The sequence below is a fragment of the Babylonia areolata genome, chromosome 18 (assembly GCF_041734735.1).
Source record: "Babylonia areolata isolate BAREFJ2019XMU chromosome 18, ASM4173473v1, whole genome shotgun sequence".
NCBI lineage: Eukaryota > Metazoa > Mollusca > Gastropoda > Neogastropoda > Buccinidae > Babylonia > Babylonia areolata.
In genome coordinates this window covers 54,883,003-54,901,067 of record NC_134893.1, presented here as the reverse complement: position 1 = coordinate 54,901,067, position 18,065 = coordinate 54,883,003, and the positions used below count along the sequence as shown (strand labels likewise).

At 41.8% G+C, this 18,065-nt stretch overlaps 1 protein-coding gene across 1 annotated transcript in view; it reads right to left on the bottom strand.

The window, feature by feature from the left end:
- Positions 1–212: 212 nt before the first annotated feature.
- The window catches only part of LOC143292920 (uncharacterized), a 28,598-nt gene continuing 10,745 nt past the window's right edge, over positions 213–18,065 (bottom strand). The window contains exons 5-8 of the mRNA XM_076603613.1: positions 12,116–12,338; positions 10,799–11,010; positions 8,370–8,527; positions 213–6,486 (exon numbers count right to left, since the gene is read on the bottom strand). Of these exons, the coding sequence (XP_076459728.1) occupies positions 6,229–6,486; positions 8,370–8,527; positions 10,799–11,010; positions 12,116–12,338 (851 nt within the window). The 3' untranslated portion in view covers positions 213–6,228. The remainder of the gene's footprint in view (positions 6,487–8,369; positions 8,528–10,798; positions 11,011–12,115; positions 12,339–18,065) is intronic.

Below are 18,065 nucleotides of genomic sequence, written 5' to 3'. Positions count from 1 at the left end.
ACTCACAGGAGCAGTACATTGGTGATAATCAAATATCAATGTGATTTTATTTCTATTTCTCCAAAATGCTGCTGCACAGCTGAAATCTCCCAAGCATGAACTTCATTGTATGCTGCAATCCTTGTAAGGCTAAGAGGGTTTGTGGTTTTCTTTACTGACCATCAGAGCAAAATAATATAAAGCAGATAAATAACAAGACACTTAGAGATGGAGCAAAAGTCTTTATTTCAACACAGTGCAAAATACAATCAATGGCTGATTTAACAAACTATTCTACAACATGTATATAAATAAACATTGTGCAAAAAACACCAACAAGTATGCACATCATACAAGATCCTGAAAGAGATCTGGAATTAGTTGCCACACTTTTTAATCATTTGCAGTTTTGACAATGACATCTATAACTTATTCAGCATTTTCTTTCACAAACTGTCAAACTTTCATGAACTTTCATTTTGTTTTGACTTGCTGTACCCTCCCAACAGGGAATCAAATGGCATAAGTTCATGGAAAGGGAACGAAAATGAAATAAAAAATCAGGTTAACCATTTTCTCAACAACAATAAAAACTAGTAGTATATTATCAACACCCAAACATCATGACAAAAAGAACCTATGTACAACTACTCAGAGGAAGTGTCTAGACAAGAAAATGGGCAAAAACAGCAATAATCTCAAACAATGAACAATGGCACATTTCCATGACGCTTATATTGCTTTCTGAACAACAGCTACCTTAATCACAACACACACATATGTATATATATGCAACAATATAATGACGGAAATCACTGCACCCACAACATGATGAACAACTGAGTGGCAATTGCTGTCATGCAATGTCACAGTTCAAACCTACCAGTGCCTGACAGACTTAGCGTGAAGATGTCTTTCATTCCCAGATGAATGATAATACATTTGCAAACTTAACAGTGCCTTCATACCCTTGCATGATCACCAATGGATATGCAAACTACGGATGTTGTTCTTCATTCATGGGCTGCAACTCCCACGTTCACCTGTATGTACACGAGAGGGCTTTTACGTGTATGACTGTTTTTACCCTGCCATACTCTGTTTTCGGGGGTGTGCATGCTGGGTATGTTCTTGTTTCCATAACCCACCAAATGCTGACATGGATTACAGCATCTTAAATGTGCGAATTTGATCTTCTGCTTGCGTATACACATGAATGGGGTTCAGGCACAAGCAGGTCTGCACATATGTTGACCTGGGAGATTGGAAAAATCTCCACCCTTTACCCACCAGGCACCGTTACTGAGTCAAACCTGTGACCCTCAGGTTGAAAGTCCAACGCTTTAACCACCGGCCATTGCGCCCATCAAAAACTAAGGGTTAAAAATTGTGGGGGGTCCCAGGGACTCTTTTACTATCATTCAAAGGGATGCCAGACTGCCTTCTGAGGGTCACTTTAAATGCTGCACATTCTCAACAAATCTGCACTGCTAGACACATACAAAGGCAGACAAATCTTACCACCTAGACTGCCTGTATGACGAGATAACTCGTCAGCGCAGCTGTATACGCTTCATTGCAATAGTGAGGTAACTTGTCACTGAAATATTCCGACTTTTCCAATGTTTGTATTGAGTTTATTGACAAAAATACTGGTAGCTTTAATTCGGGAAGTGCATGTCCTTGGAAAAATACAAAAGTAGAAAACATGTTTTGTATTCTTTATTCATTTCCCTTTCAGAAAATATTTTCTATCATGGGTCTTTCTCCAATATCAAAGCATACAGAATTTTTTGAAAATGTATTCCTGTTTTTTTGTGAAAAATCTCTGGCAAACAGATTTCACTGAAATCTTATTTCCAAGCAACTAAAGGGTTAAAGTCTTGGTTTTCTGGGCCAAGAATGTGTGAAGGGATATAACTCTTCTATGCAGCAAATGATTCTGTCATTGACGTTCAGACACATGATTTTCTCTCTTTCATTTCTGAAACTTTTTTGAACATTCCAAGGACCTCCTCCATTTACACGCAGTGTGTCTATTTTCAAAGGATCAGTGAGGCATATGTATGTATTATCGGATGTCCTGATTCCTGTTTTAACTTGGGTGTGTGTGGAACATGAACATACCCAGCATGCGCCAACCTAACCGAAGGTATGGCTGCTCTGTCAGCGGTAGGAAAAAAAGAGACAAATATGAAAATCTGCTGAAATAAGTGGAGATGGGAGCCACAGCAACAGACATGCAGACCATAATTACCACCAGAGGAAAAAAACAAAAAAAAAACCCAGCATGATTTTGATATATCACTAAGTGCAATGCCAAACATGGGAAAACAGCCACCAACCAGTTTGATCATTAGTTTACAATACAATGTTACTTGTTCCTGAAATTACACTGCCATGCCACCCAGAGGTTTAATCATGAAAATAAAATCCACATAAATGCATACAATCTAGTGTGAACATAAAATAACAACTGCATACACTCTTCAGTCCCCACATATCCCAGTGCAACAACGCATATGTATGCTCAAATTAGAACACTAACACCTACATATTCAATGTACACACGACCAATAACTACATTTATGAGTTTAAGATAACCAAATTATTTCATGTGTACCTCTAACATTATCTCTCTCTATATATATCATGTTGATACAACAGATTTACCAAAATCATGTCTGATAGATTAAGATACATGTTGACATTAAAACCTTCAGTAACAAACTGATCCATATAAGACAATGAATCTTTTTTTTTTAAACACAATCACTGACTAGAAATCATTTGATGATTCTGGCAATTGAAGCAGATGTGATGAGGGTCAGACAGTACAAACAAAAAGCTCATAAAGTCATAACAAGACAAAGCACCCCACTGAGAGATTATTAAGTTAGATTTCCCACCCAAGTGATTTCAATGTAACTGGCTTCAAATTTAGGCATCACCTATTGAAGATTTTTCTTACATTCAAGTCAACACAGAAGGGAGACATGTCACAGAATAGTTGAAAAAGAACTGAAGGAGAATGGCTATACCTGTGGGAAGCCAGCTGAGACTGCACAAGACAGCAGTGGATATCACTGCAGCAAATTTATCTGCCACAGGACAGAAATAGGATAAAGGCAAAATCACCATGTCCACGCCTACCATTCTCTTGATGTTCTTTGTGTGCATTCAAGCAGATGAGACAGTGATGTTAAACATCCTGCAATCTATGTCTGTGTTGTCTGTGTCAATCATAGAAGTTTTTTCAGCAAACGGTGGTCTGAATGATGACCACTTAACAGCAGGGATGCAAACAGTCAAGCGGTCACAGCCCCAGAAAAACACAGAAAGAAATAATAACCTGAAATATCATGTTTAAAGTTATGTCAAATGCACATATTTCATTTTGTTAAAAAAAGAAAATGAATGTTTTAGGCAGCACTCACAATAAAAAATGAACATGCCTTTTACATGTTGAATACTGAATACATAATTTACCATCCATCAGTGTATGCAAGACACAAAGCCAAATCCCAGTCTGCTTAAGCATGAGATCAGACTGTCAGGATCAGTTGGGACATTTCTAAAACTCACTGTAGGTAAACAAGAAGCTCAAGCTGTAAACTTTGTCTGAAACCGTTTTGACAGGAGTGCCTTTCAGTCATATTATCTGATAACCACCACCAACAGTCTACTCTGAATAAGGGTGAAATTCGATAGACCCCCCCCCCCCACCCCCCAAAAATGATGCGAAATTCTGATGTAAAGAATTCAAGTCAAATCTACATGTAAAGAAAAAAACAGCTGTTCATCTGGAAACACGAAAACTACTGGCCAGCTTTGATTGAAATGAAGGCGCCAGTACAACTAAAGCAAGCAATGTTTGTTGAAAAAGAGAATTTTGAATGCAGTCCTGTTGCCATGAAATAGGTTAAACAAAGAGAAAGCATCAATTTTGGGTGAACAACATTTTTAAAGCTCAGGCAGCAACATGGTGCTTATAACCAACAATCTGTTCTTGGAGCTTGGTTTTGATGGAGATTTCTTTAAAAAAATACATGCAGCAAACAATGGACAGCAAATAATGGACTTGGCAGAGGCGGATTTCATCAAACACTGCCTAAACCAAGAAGAGAAATTAAAAATTTTACTTTCTAAAGTGAAAGAAAAGTTTTGCAGCAAAGTTCATGTGGAATTCTGGCATATGAATTTACACAATGTCAAAAAGGTTGATGCAATGTTTTTCTTTCAGTGAGAAGTTTGCATACAATTTCACATAGATTTTTTTCGGTCTATGAAATTTCACTTTAACTCTGCATGTGTGTGAGAATGTGCAAGTCCCTGAACATACCATTGTCTATGAATACTGTAATGAGTAACAATGACAACATCAATGAAACCAGATACACTGCTGTGATCATGCAAGGACAGTCCACCTGGAATGGTGGTGGTGGACACAAAATCACCCATTTCCAGAACTGTACTCACATCATGACATAAACCTTCTAATATACAGCTTACACTGCAGACCATTCTGTCACTACTGAATGCTCAATCATATACAATGGCCAAATGAGGTTCGCGAGGCTCCCTCCCTTTTTCTCCGATGTGAACCATGAACAGATTCATTAACAGCAGTAGGAATTACTGACAATGCGACTGCCAAGCTCATGAACAGTTCAATCCACCATTGAAATTTCACGAAGCAGAAACAGGTCACTTTCAGTATCCCAGCACAGAAACACATGGTCCTGACCAAAAAGGAAATAACTGGTGAACATTATTCTATATGCGGGGCAGGATGGTTTCTGATACCCAGAAACAGAATACGTGTGCTGCGGCACATAGAGGCAGAAGATGACTGTGAAGATCCTATGCTGAGTGTGGAAAGAAAGGAGGGAGGAAGGTGATGCAAAATCAGAACTGAACTGTACTGATATGTGCTTTCCACTGCCAGTAGCTGCACATCCAAGACCTTTGGCTGCCATTACAAAACAAAGTTTCACAATACTGAATCTTCACTTCCTACATTACCAGAATTGTAAATATTCCCAGTTGGAGGTTTTCTATCGTAACCAACATGACAATCCACAATGATTCAAATGTACATTTCTAAAGTGTGGAAAAGAAACTGGCTGGATGAGGACAAAGAATACAGCCAAAGAACACTACACCATGTCTTGCCAATATTTCCAGTGCTGAACTGCTATGTGCAAGTGCTGAATTGCTACTATTTTTGTATAACATGACTGGCTCGATACCTGCATTACAGCGAAACAAAAGTTATAGTTTCTGTCTGCTGCACACATTCTGCAAGGACATGTTAATCCCACAACAGAAGTTTGTTAAGGTAAACTGCAAACATGAGCTTCAGAACTCATAAGGATGACTGACAGTTACTGCAGTGTTTGTGCATGATTAATGTTTGTTTATCTTAAATCTTGACCTGTAATTTATCATTTTCCTTTTGTAGAATACAAAAAAAAAAGAATCAATAAACAGTGAAAAGAAATCTGAGGCAAAAGAAATGGGAAATAAGTACAGAAAAAAGGCACTGGTATGGGAAAAGCAAAAATGCAGTAACAAATAAGTGATCTATGAATCGAAAATGAAAAAATATTTACAATGTAAGTATTTTTTACTATGTGTTATTGAGTGAAAACTGGCATGAACAATAACAAAATGTAAAAACAAAACATAAAGCAAACAACATCAAGTATCAACAGTACATAATAACAGATGATTTATTCTTCCACCAAAAAATGAATAAGGAAGAACTCAAGTCTTCTTCCGGTGTGGTTGCCAACACACACACACAAAAACATACTGACCGTGACCCACAAGTGCAGACTCCGGCAGGGGTCTGACATTCCTGTCCTGTGCAAACTACTATCCACCTATGTTGAGAAAACTAAAGTAGCTACAGCCGATAACCTCCCGGAAGTAGACTGTCTACTCTAAACTCTATCCCCTTTTCAGATGCTCAAGAGGCAATGCACCTTTGGGCAGGGGTCCAGACCGAAACAATCCAAACTCATAAAAAAAATAACATGGAATGAATGGACAGGTATATACATTAAAAAAATCTCATTAGTTTATATTACCATACAGCCCACTCTTATTACCTATTCAGGTATATACATTAAAGAAAAAAGAAAAAGACCCAACTTATATTAGCCTACTGCCAACTCTCTTGTATCAGCCTGCAGCCTACTCTATTCCACTCTCTTGTATTACCCTACAGCCTACTCTCAGCACCTATTCCTTTTTCAGGTGCTTGCGGGGGGACGCACCTTTGGGTAGGGGTCCAGAGCGCAGCAGCAGCTGCCAGTACCAGAAGAGGCCGACGGCGCAGAAGGCGGCAACCACCACGATGTACTCCATGTGGTTGGGGAAGGGCGTGCCGCAGATGGTGTACCACTCCTTGCCGGATGTGGGCGGCTTCTTCAGGCAGCGGAAGTCAAAGTAGTCCTCGTAATAGCCATCCACGCACAGGTATTTGTTCTTTTTCAGTACCTGGCAAACAGAGAGGAAACAGCATGTGTTAGCCGTCTACACACAGCTGCTTGTTCTTTGTCAGTACCTGGAAGAAAAGAGAAAGACAAGCCATCCACACGGATACTTGTTCTTTGAAAGTACCTGGAAGACAAGAGAAAAACAAGCCATCCACAAAGGTACTTGTTCTTTGTCAAGACATGGAAGGCAAGAGAAACACCATCCACACACAGGTACTTGTTCTTTGTCAGAACCAGGAAGACAAGAGATAACAAGCCATCCGCACACAGATACTTGTTCTTTGTCAGAACCTGGAAGACAAGATAAACACCATCCACACACAGGTACTTGTTCTTTGTCAGTATCTGGAAGACAAGAGAAAACAAGCCATCCACACACTGGTACTTGTTCTTTGTCAGTATCTGGAAGACAAGAGAAAATAAGCCAACCGTACAAAGGTAATTTTTTTCTGCAGCACCAGGCAGACAAAGAGATGTGTTCATCGCAGGGTGCCTATTTGTAAATATTCAGAATTTACATGATAGTTCCTGTGTGGCACCCCACTGACTCTTCAGAGTTAAAGGAGAAAAAGGAGAAGTAGAAGAAATGTTTTTTTTTCTTTTCTTTTTTGCTGCAAAAAGTCAGTAAGTTTTCTTTTGAAACCAGCCGCCGTGGCGAAGTGGTTAGCGTCGCGGACTGACGGCTGGGAGGACGTGGGTTCGAATCCCAGTGGAGGAGGGTTTTTTTCGCCCGTGGCTGGCTCCTACCCAGAGTTGAGTGTGCTGTGGGCTTAAATGGGGAGACTGGGACCACACAGTCCAGTGTCATCCACTTCAAGGATGTGTCTTTGGGTGTGTTGCTCTAATTACCTGACCAACACTGCAAGTGTCTATCTCTCGGGCCTGGTTAACGCCGGGATATCATTATGACAGGAAGCGTAGAGTACAGCCTTGTCATGCAGTCCCAAACCAAAATGGACCTCCATAGCAACATCATCGTCATCATCATCGTCCTCCTCCTCCTTCATCGTCATCAATATAAACAAAATAGTCTCAAAGTCTGTGGCCTTTCATGCCCTGCTCTCATGGTGACCTCAGTTTTGATACCCCTCCACTTCCGTGCTTGGGGTGAGTCCTGTCAATGTCGTCAGTGTCGGCAGATTCATGGGGGGCTGTTGTTTGAGGGGCGTGATGGCGGTCTCCACTCTGGGAGGGACACTCACTCAGTCTGGCTCCGTGACTAAGCCATTATTGTCGTTAGTAGGGGGCTTAGTAGGTGGTGTCCTAAGTACGTTAAAACAGAACAGGCACCACTGAACACCACCTCTGGTGTGTGGCCTCCTGGCGACCTAACATCGATGGTTCCCTGTGGACTGCTGACGCGGAAACTGCGATGGACAAACCTGGGTGTGGCTGTGTATGGGGGAATCTAAATGAGTGGCATGGGAGTAAAGCCACTGAAGCGGTGCAGATGATGGGGCAGCAAAAAAAACAACAACAAAAAACGTTTTCTTTTAAACGTTATCTTCAGAAAATTCAAATCCTGCATTTGATCTATTAGTTTGTTGAGAAGATACAGATATATAGAATCAAAATTACAGATTGATCATCTGTACATTGAAAGAATTAAACAACAAGATGAAGACTGTCCATGAATTAATAGCAGCACTTCCAGGTGAACAATAACAAAAAAACAAGAACAACAAAATCATTGACAAGTCCACAAAACAGTACAAAAAGTGTTTTCTTAATTTTAAGAAAACACACGAAAGAACATTTTTACTTTTTAAAATTTGGAGACAAAACAATCACACACACAAAGCACACTAGAAACAACTTAGAAAGGTAAAAATAAAGTTTAAAAAGCCTTTATTCAAAAAGGACACACTGAACAGAAAGCCTCACGTGTCCAAATGGAGTCTGCACAGGCACAGTTTCTTCGCAGGGCCCGATGGGCTGGTGGTACCCTAATGACTTCATCTTCTCAGGCTTGGAGAACACCACCAGGTACACGTACAGGCAGTAGTGCAGCACCACCCCAACCACCACTTCTATAGAGATGCCTGAAACCACACACACACACACACACACACAAATTAGGCACAAACAGGCTGTGAATGCCACTGAAGCTGTCGGTTGTTGTTCATCAGTTTTACATCTTTTCACTAAATCTTTCGTGAAAACACTCAATGCCAAATATTTTAGACTCGATGCTCTCAGTCACATGACTTAGTTGGTTTCAAAACAGTACAGTGGACTTAGTTGGTGTCAAAACAGTACAGTAAGTAGGTGTCAAAACAGTACAGTGGACTTAGTTGGTGTTAAAACAGTACAGTGGACTTGGTGTCAAAACAGTACATAGTTGGTGTCAAAACAGTACAGTGGACTTAGTTGGTGTCAAAACAGTACAGTGGACTTGGCTGGTGTCAAAACAGTACAGTGGACTTGGCTGGTGTCAAAACAGTACAGTGGACTTAGTTGGTGTCAAAACAGTACAGTGGACTTGGCTGGTGTCAAAACAGTACAGTGGACTTAGTTGGTGTCAAAACAGTACATAGTTGGTGTCAAAACAGTACAGTGGACTTGGTGTCAAAACAGTACAGTGGACTTAGTTGGTGTCCAAACAGTACAGTGGACTTAGCTGGTGTCAAAACAGTACAGTAGACTTAGTTGGTGTCAAAACAGTACAGTGGACTTAGTTGGTGTCAAAACAGTACATAGTTGGTGTCAAAACAGTACAGTGGACTTGGTGTCAAAACAGTACAGTGGACTTAGTTGGTATCAAAACAGTACAGTGGACTGAGCTGGTGTCAAAACAGTACAGTGGACTTAGCTGGTGTCAAAACAGTACAGTGAACGACTTAGTTGGTCAGTGGACGACTTAGTTGGTGTCAAAACGGTACAGTGGACGTAGCTGGTGTCAAAACAGTACAGTGGACTTGTTCACTTCTACTCTGTCGAGGGAGCTTTGGGGGAAGCTTAGTCATTTTCCTACTGCATGGGAAAGTTGACTGCAGCTGTCAAGCTTTGTTATGGGGGAAGCTTAGTCATTTTCCTATTGCATGGGAAAGTTGACTGCAGCTGTCAAGCTTTGTTATGGGGGAAGCTTAATCATTTTCCTATTGCATGGGAAAGTTGACTGCAGCTGTCAAGCTTTGTTATGGGGGAAGCTTAGTCATTTTCCTATAGCGTGTGAAAGTTGACTGCAGCTGTCAAGCTTTGTTATGGCGGAAGGTTAGTCATTTTCCTATAGCGTGTGAAAGTTGATTGCAGCTGTCAAGCTTTGTTATGGGGGAAGGTTAGTCATTTTCCTATAGTGTGTGAAAGTTGACTGCAGCTGTCAAGCTTTGTTATGGGGGAAGGTTAGTCATTTTCCTATAGCGTGTGAAAGTTGACTGCAGCTGTCAAGTTTTGTTACAATGTGAAAAACAGTCCATTCAACATGACCCCTCGATGTTGATTAAAATTGTCTACAGTGGTGAAGTGTCTTGTTGACAAAGGATGCTATGGCAGTGAAACAGATGAGTAACAGAACACAGAAAAAAAGAGGGGTGGAGGTTGCCATGCGTGGGGGGCTGTTTGTTTCCACAGGTGTGCTGCAACACCATGATTTTCAAAAACAAAGTTACTTGTAATAAAACATGGAAAAAGGATATCAGGATAACTGGCACTGAAACATTCTTTCATTAATACTATTTCTTCATTACTATGCACTTACAGCACTTTGTTTGCAACTGTACTAATTTACACGCCCTGTTGTATCAGCAAACAAATTCAAGAGAGCAAAGCCTTGCTTTTGCTTGGTTGAACGTTAATGAGGAGGCGGCATGGCAGATCTGGTTAGGCAATGAACTTCTGATCCAATTTTCACCAGTGATCTGATTTCAAGGCCTTGTTTCAGCATGTTGTGTCCTTGGGAAAGACACTTTACTGTTTTTCCTCACTCCACCTGGGTGTGAATGGGTACCTGACTACAGTTGAGGAAGGTTAAAACAGAAGGAGAGGATTGGGCCCTGCCTACCTATGCTGAGCCCTAGACAGTGTGGATAGGAATTCACTGCTCCGGTAGCCTTAAAAAGCTACTGGACCTTTAACATTTATTTTTTTTTTTTTTACTGCAAGACAGGTAAAGGACAGTACTAATCAGAATTTAATCAGTATACTGTCACCAACAACCATGTATGGAAGCTGGGAAAGATGCAGTTCTAATGGAAGCAATGTATATAAGCAGTACCCTGCTACCCCGACTGTTCCTTATAATTCTTAAAACTCTGGGTGACTTGATATAAATATGTCAGAACACACACACATACACATGCAACAAATGCACTAACCCAAGGAATTGGCGGTCCGTGCTGCCTCAAAGGGGTAGCGGTCTGCGCTCCACACAACCAGCATGTAGACAGTGATCAGTAGGAGCACACACACCTCAGAGTGGATCCCCAGTGAGTCATGCAAGGGGTGATATACAGGGATGAACTGCAGTACCCCCAGGGGCATGGAGAACAGCCCAGTCACTACCGCACACATCAGCTCACAGAAAAACCTGTTTTGCACATACACACACCATTATTCACAAACACACACATCAGCTCACAGAAAAACCTGTTTTGCACACACACACACACTATTATTCACAAAGGCACACATCAGCTCACAGAAAATCCTGTTTTGCACACACACACACCGTTATTCACAATGGCACGCATCAGCTTACAAAAAAGCCTGTAAGCATACGTACAGCTAACGAATGTAAATGGCATCATCTTCTGTGAAGACCACCTGGATTATTTCAGATATTCAACATCAATGGAGAAAAGACTCTGACTGTGGCATATAGTATTTTGCAGCGAAACACATGCACACTTCCTTTACTTGAGATATAATATAAATTGCAGAATCTCTGTGAAACATGGCATTTTGCAGTAACACCTGCTACTACATTCATACACTTTTTACTTGATATAAACTGCATATTCTCAGTGAAAACTTGGAGTTGTGTAAGATCTTGCAGTGACACACTCACTCAAGGGAGAGCAGTGTGAATTTTATATCCACAAAATGCTCTTGCTATACCAAACAAAATGAACACATACAACGCATTATGATCTGCCAGACTACAGCAGTACACAGTGGAGTCTGCTTGACACACGTTTCAGTAGACAAGAGAAATATGTGTGTGTTACCTGATTTCTGTGTTCAGAAAATACAAAGAAGCTGAGAGTGTTGGTCAAGAATGTGAAATTTGCTTAACAAATACAAACTAGATTACCGAGTTATCCATACTTGAGTTAATCAGATTATACAAACCATATTTCTGGCCAGTTGTGGTCAACTTAATTATTTGTAAAAAATGAAGCAACACATACACTGAATAAACACAAGGCCCAAGCCAATGAAGGCTCAAGTATATTGGAAGAAACACGGAGTTAAAGTTAATGAATCAACATACATACTGAAAGAACCATAGAGGTGTGAGCAAATGAACTAAGATACTTGCAGGACCGCAAGGATTAAACTTGCCAATATATAATCAAAATGAAGATACTTGAAGAACCACAAGGATTGAGCTTGCCAATCAATATTCAAAATAAAGAAAGATACTCCAGGAACAACAATGATTAAGCTTGCCTACATATAACCAACCCTACCCTGTGGACTGGAACTTGGCCATGCGAGAGCAGAAGACATTTCGCACACCATGGAAAATCAGTGTGAAACTGCTGGCGAAGGCGGCGTGGAAGTAATAGGAGGTCCAGGGCACCCAGTAGTGGCGGTCATAGATGTTGGGGTCGTCATCGTGCCAAGTCCACCACAGCAGCTTAATGCCCATGATGTCAAATGGGATGTCAAACAGCACCACGCTCAGGCCCACTGCAGCAACATGGCACACTCGGTGTTTCAGTTTTAGAAGGAGGCCTCATTTTGTTTTGACATATCCATAGGGTAGAAAGGCCTAATTATGAACGATCCAGTTGAAGCGACTAGTTCAATGTGTGTATTGTATGTATGACAGGTTGTATGATCATCAAAGGTAGCTCTTCTGTCTTTGAAGGCTTTCTCTGACTGGCTGCACCAGGAAACGTCTGTCTACTTCTTCTTTTCAACATTTTTTCAGCGGTTGAAATAGCAGTGGTGCCCGAGTATAAATGTGAAAGGGCAAGTCTAATTGCGAACAATATGTTTGGGGACATGTAGACAATTAAAACTGAAACAGGTCTTGAACTCATTCGACATAAAATATTACTGGAACATCGCACCAGACTCATGTATTGTTGGTTTTGATCACAAAAGCACACACACACACACACAAACACATTTAAACACACGCACCGCACACAAACACATCCTTTTGAGAGTGCTCAGTAATGTGCAGCATCATTTGCATATAGACTCCCGTCAAAATACCCTAAGGTCTAATTGCAAACGACATTTTTTGGATATTCCTGTCAAAACAGATGTTCTGATCTGTCACCAACATGATTTTTTAAATTCTCCCAGCACTGGAAATACACAATTCAATCAACATATCCAATCAAATGAGCTATTTTAAACTATGTCAAAGTTCAAGGAATACTCCTTGCTTCCCTTGACTGTAGGATTTTGAGAGCACGTTTGTGAATTTGGTAGGCAGTGGTGCATGAAGAAAAGAAAGAGGGTGGAAATAACTGAAAATAGCTAATGTTTGACTGGTTCTTGGAAATGGATATTCAATAAGGTAAAACAAGGATGAAGCAGACATTACATTGTGACATTTTTTTCTTAACGTTTGTGGTGATAACGCTTTGAAGTGGGGCAATACATGAACCTTTCGCAATTACACGTTGTTCGCAATTAGGCCTACCTACCCAATATACATATAAACCTGCAACCCAATGTACTCAGGCCTTGTGTGCATGCATGTAATACATCTGTGTACTTATCACAGTGCATTCCTTCTGCATCATTTCACCAGAGGACAACACTCATGTTGCCATGGATGGATGCTCAGTTTGATTTTCCAGTCAAACTTGGAGAAAGGGCCAGATCAGGATTCGAACAACAAACCCTTGCAGACACTGTATTGCTAACAGGGCACACTCAGTGTCATTTCTTGACTGAAAGTTTTTAGAACTTAAAAATTTCACAGACATACACAACAAACTAACACTCATAGGACAGGTAAGAGAGAACAGAGAGACAGAGACGGAGAGAGAGAGAGACAGGGAGAAAGAAAGCCTCATCCATCACAGCAGCTTGACACCCATGATGTCAAACAGGATGTCAATCAACACCACATTCAGCCCCACTGCATGCAGCAACATGGCATGGGCACATCCAAGAGTCATTTCTTGACTGAACAGTTCAAAACTCTCAATTCATGGACATACATAACACATTGAAGAACTTTTTTTTTATATTCATAGGACAAACAAAACGAGCGAGAGAGAGGGGGAGGGGCAGGGAAGGATTATGTATAAGAGAGAGAGAGGTTACAGAGTGATAGAGATAGGGGTTTTTCCTATCAAAATATGTGCTCCCCCCCCCACCCCCGCCCCTAAATACTCACAACCTGAAATCAATATTACTTGTCCGAATTTGGTGTGGTGGCCCAAATTAGGATAGGGCAACTGGTTTCAGTACTTAAAAGAAAAAAACTTGTACAATGAATCAGGGTGCATTTATTTTAGGCTATGGCATCAAATATTGAACTGAAATGATATCACGCTATGTCTTCTACACAGAAAAATGATCAGGAAATGTGTGAGGAAAAGAAAGAAATACCCTTCTACTGTTGTCACTGTGTAAACAAGTATGTCAAATGAAGGGTATATAAACGAACTTGAAGCTTCATTTTGGGGGGAAGGTTACAGACGTATTCCTCTGCACCTCGTATCTACCTGCATGCAAGCTGATGTGTACTGCTGGCAGCAATGGTTTGAAGTTGGGTGCTTTTGTCTCATGAAGATGGAATGTTTTTTGTTTGTTGTTTAAATGGAAAATGATAAATTAAACGAGGGATGTTCATTTAAGATTTACCCAGACTTCCGGTTATTGTCGGAGGTTGAAATTCCATATATGTAATAATATATATCAATGGTTCATGTGGCAATTTTCATCTCTGAACTAATAAGTTTCTTTTGTACAAGTGCTATGGTGGAGTAAGGTGTGATAATGGAGCCAGTTAAATGCAGAACGGCTTTCAAGTTTCTGTACTTGAGAGGACGCACATCAATGGAGATGTTCGATGAGATGAAAGAGAATTATGGGGAGGATGTCCCATTGTATGATGTAGTCAAGCACTGACATCGTCAGTTCAAGTGTGGTTGGACATCACTGGAGAGGATCATGACTGTCGCGTGCGACAGTGTAGCGTTGGAAAAAAAAAAAAAGAAAGAAGGAATTTGGGTCAACTTGACCCCTCGAATACGTCATGATTTTCGCTGTTTGCTTTGTTTTTTCTTGTTCCCTTCTTTCTTTCTTTATTTCTATGCGTGCGTGCACATGTGCGTGTGTACGCGCGAATGAGCGTGTGCTCCTTCCCTCCCTCTAGTCAGCTCAGGTTGATGTTGTTTTTTTTCGTGCATGCATATCTGCCGGTTGTTTAGCTCAACTACAAGTTTGATAAGGACAATTCATACGGGATCTACCTCGACGGGTCAGATCAACTGGGGAAGAACAGTGTGTTTTGCGGGCGTCGCGCCGACGGCCAAGAGTTTCACTTCGACTTGGCTCTAAACACGAACCTGTTGTCCGACGATTTTGTTGTGGGGTACTGGGGCGGAAATGGAAGCATGCATCGCAGCAAGGAATTGTGGGACCGGAAGAAGAGAGGGACCAACGGTCGTCAACGCCGCACTAGTCACTGTTCCTGCTCCATTCGTTTTGGAGTGAGGGGTTGTTTTTTACCGATTCAGTTCGGGTTTGGGGCCTCCAGTGCCACTACATTTCCTGGGTCCATGTCCGACCAGGAGGTCTGGAATTACGTCCTAGTTCCAGGGATTTAATCTCCCGTATTATTTTTTTTTTTCACGAGCTCTTGAGGTGAGTCAGGTTAGAATGGTGAAGAATGCTAGTTTTGTTTTTATTTTTCTATAGACAGGGAGCGACCGTTGACATATATTTCAGGTTTTTGGTGTTGTTGTTATTATTGCATTTTGAGATACATACTTTAATTTCAGTGCAGTGTGCCCCTGCTAATCCTTGTGGATTCCGATTTATGGATATCTGTGTGCACACATTCTGTTATTGTTTGTTTTTTTTTTGTGTGTGTTTTTTTTTTTACGGTTGTATTAAGGCGTTCAGCTGTACATGTGAGTGTGTGCGAAACCCCTCTGTGTGTCTGCTTTAGCACATGTACTGTTTTTTGTTGTTGTTTTTTTATTTTTGCTTGACTCTTCACTCGAGTCTTTTTACAGCTCTGAAGAGTGGTCCGCCGTTGTCCTGGACATCCACATCCTTCCCTGCACCCGTGATACCCTGAGACTGTCACAGGGGTGTCCTCAACGTATACAACTGCCGCTTTACACCTCCCTGTCTACAGAAAGACTAGAACTCCCAGTGGTCGTCTGCATCGTGCGTCGTTTGTGACAAGGACCTGTGTGTTCGGAACTAATGCGAGTCGTACATGGATGGTAGAGGATGCGTGTGTATGTGTGAGAGCAGTGCATAAGAGGGGTGAGTGTACGTGTTCGAGCGAATGTGATTTACTCATTTATTTTTCCCTCATTCCCACTTATGATGTGGCAATTTGAATTAGCGGGTTAGTAAGTTTGGGGAGTGGAGGGGGTATTAAGGGAAATAGTTAGGCCCCACTGCTGTTTTGGTTGTCAGTATATCCGTGTGAGTGAGTGAATAAAGTGTGGTATTGTGTACAAATTCTTGGTGTTGGCTGCATTTAATTGAGCGTGCGAGGATCCGGAGACCCATTTTTTTCTTAAATTTTCTTTTATTAGATTGCGCGGGGCCTGTCGGGTTGTAGGTGGTCCTCAACCTCGACCGGTCACGTGACAATTTTTGGGGGCTCGTCCGGGATCTTCCGCTTCCCGATCGCCGCTCGCAGCTTTCACTAAGTAGTTTGTATTATCCAGGTTATTTATTTATTTTGTAACTGGCAATGTTTTGTTTTTATTATATGTGGGAAGCTAGAGTGGGAAGTTAACAGTAAATATATATATATATATATTTTTTTTTTTTCCACTCACTGGGGTACCCTGTATCTACACTGACTGCTCCTCATAAACAGTTTTTGAAGAACACAAGGGGTGATAGCTATTCGTAGTGATAACTCAGCATTTCCGTGTTTAACTTCTTCATAATCCCCTGGTTTTGTTTGTGCATAGTGTCAGGGTCCGTTACGATGGCTTCCAAGTATGTCATGGGAAAAGATCCATCCCAAGGACCGGTTACAAGGTCAGCTGCGGTCTCAGGCAAGAAAGAAGTGGTCGGTGTCGGGGAGGATTCTCCCTTTCTGAAAACTCTGGGCCCTGGCTCAGGAATTTCTCGGCAGTCCCCTAATTGGATCAAGGAGATGATGGAGGCACAGTATAACACCCCTCCAGTCACTTCCACAGTGGTTTGGACAAATGTCACCACTCCTGGGGGAGCTTTTACAGGCCCAAGGTTCCCCAGTCCTTCACAGGTACGTTCTCAGATAACTACCTCAGGCACTGGGTACGTCACTGGCACTCCTGGGGTTATGACCTCACGGGTTTCAGAGTCTAACACGCATGATAATACCTCCATGGTGGGGGGCGACGTTACATCCCTCATTCTGTATTTGGAGAGAAAGGAGGAGATGCGTCGACAAGATGAGGAGAGGAAAGAAGAGATACGTCGACAGGAGGAGGAGAGGAAGGAGGAGATACGTCGACAGGAGGAGATGGAGCTCCGGCAGTTAGAGCGAGAGAGATTTGAGCTTTTGGCTCAAAGCCTTGCTCAGCGGCCTAGCCGAGAGGAGTCCCCAGCAGCGAGACTGCCCACTTTCGCCCCTCCAAGGCTGACTCTTCCTGAGTTACGCCCAGGTGACGATGTTGACGATTTTTTAGATCATTTCGAAGCAGTCACTGACTCCTATAACATGGCAGAAGAGACTCGATCACTTTACTTGATTAGTTCCTTGACAGGAAAGGCCCGGGAGGCATTTAACAACTTACCTCCGGAGAGTTCTTATACTGATCTGAAAGCGGCGCTTCGCCGTCAGTTCAGGATATCTCCTGAAGCTTACCGTAAAAAGTTTAGGGAGATACGCAAAGCCGGAAGTGAGTCCTTCATCCAGTTTGGGATTCGTCTTAAGCGCACGCTCGAGCACTGGGAAACCATGTCCGGAATGGCACTGAGGGACTTGATTCTCATTGAACAGCTTCTCAGCACTGTGACAGACGACCTGGCTGTGTGTATCAGGGATGAAGGCCTTAGAACGTTCCAGGAAGTCATAGAGAGGGCCGAACGCTTTGCGGAAGCTAGAAGGGGAATCAGGGTCTTCAAGACCAGTGCAGGTTCTCTAGGTGGGGGACTCAAGTCTTCGCCCATGCCGAAGCGTGGGAACCTAAGCTATTCTCAGCATCCGTTGGCTGAACAATCACCGTATTCAGTTGTTCCGCCTCGTGGCAGCATGGCGTC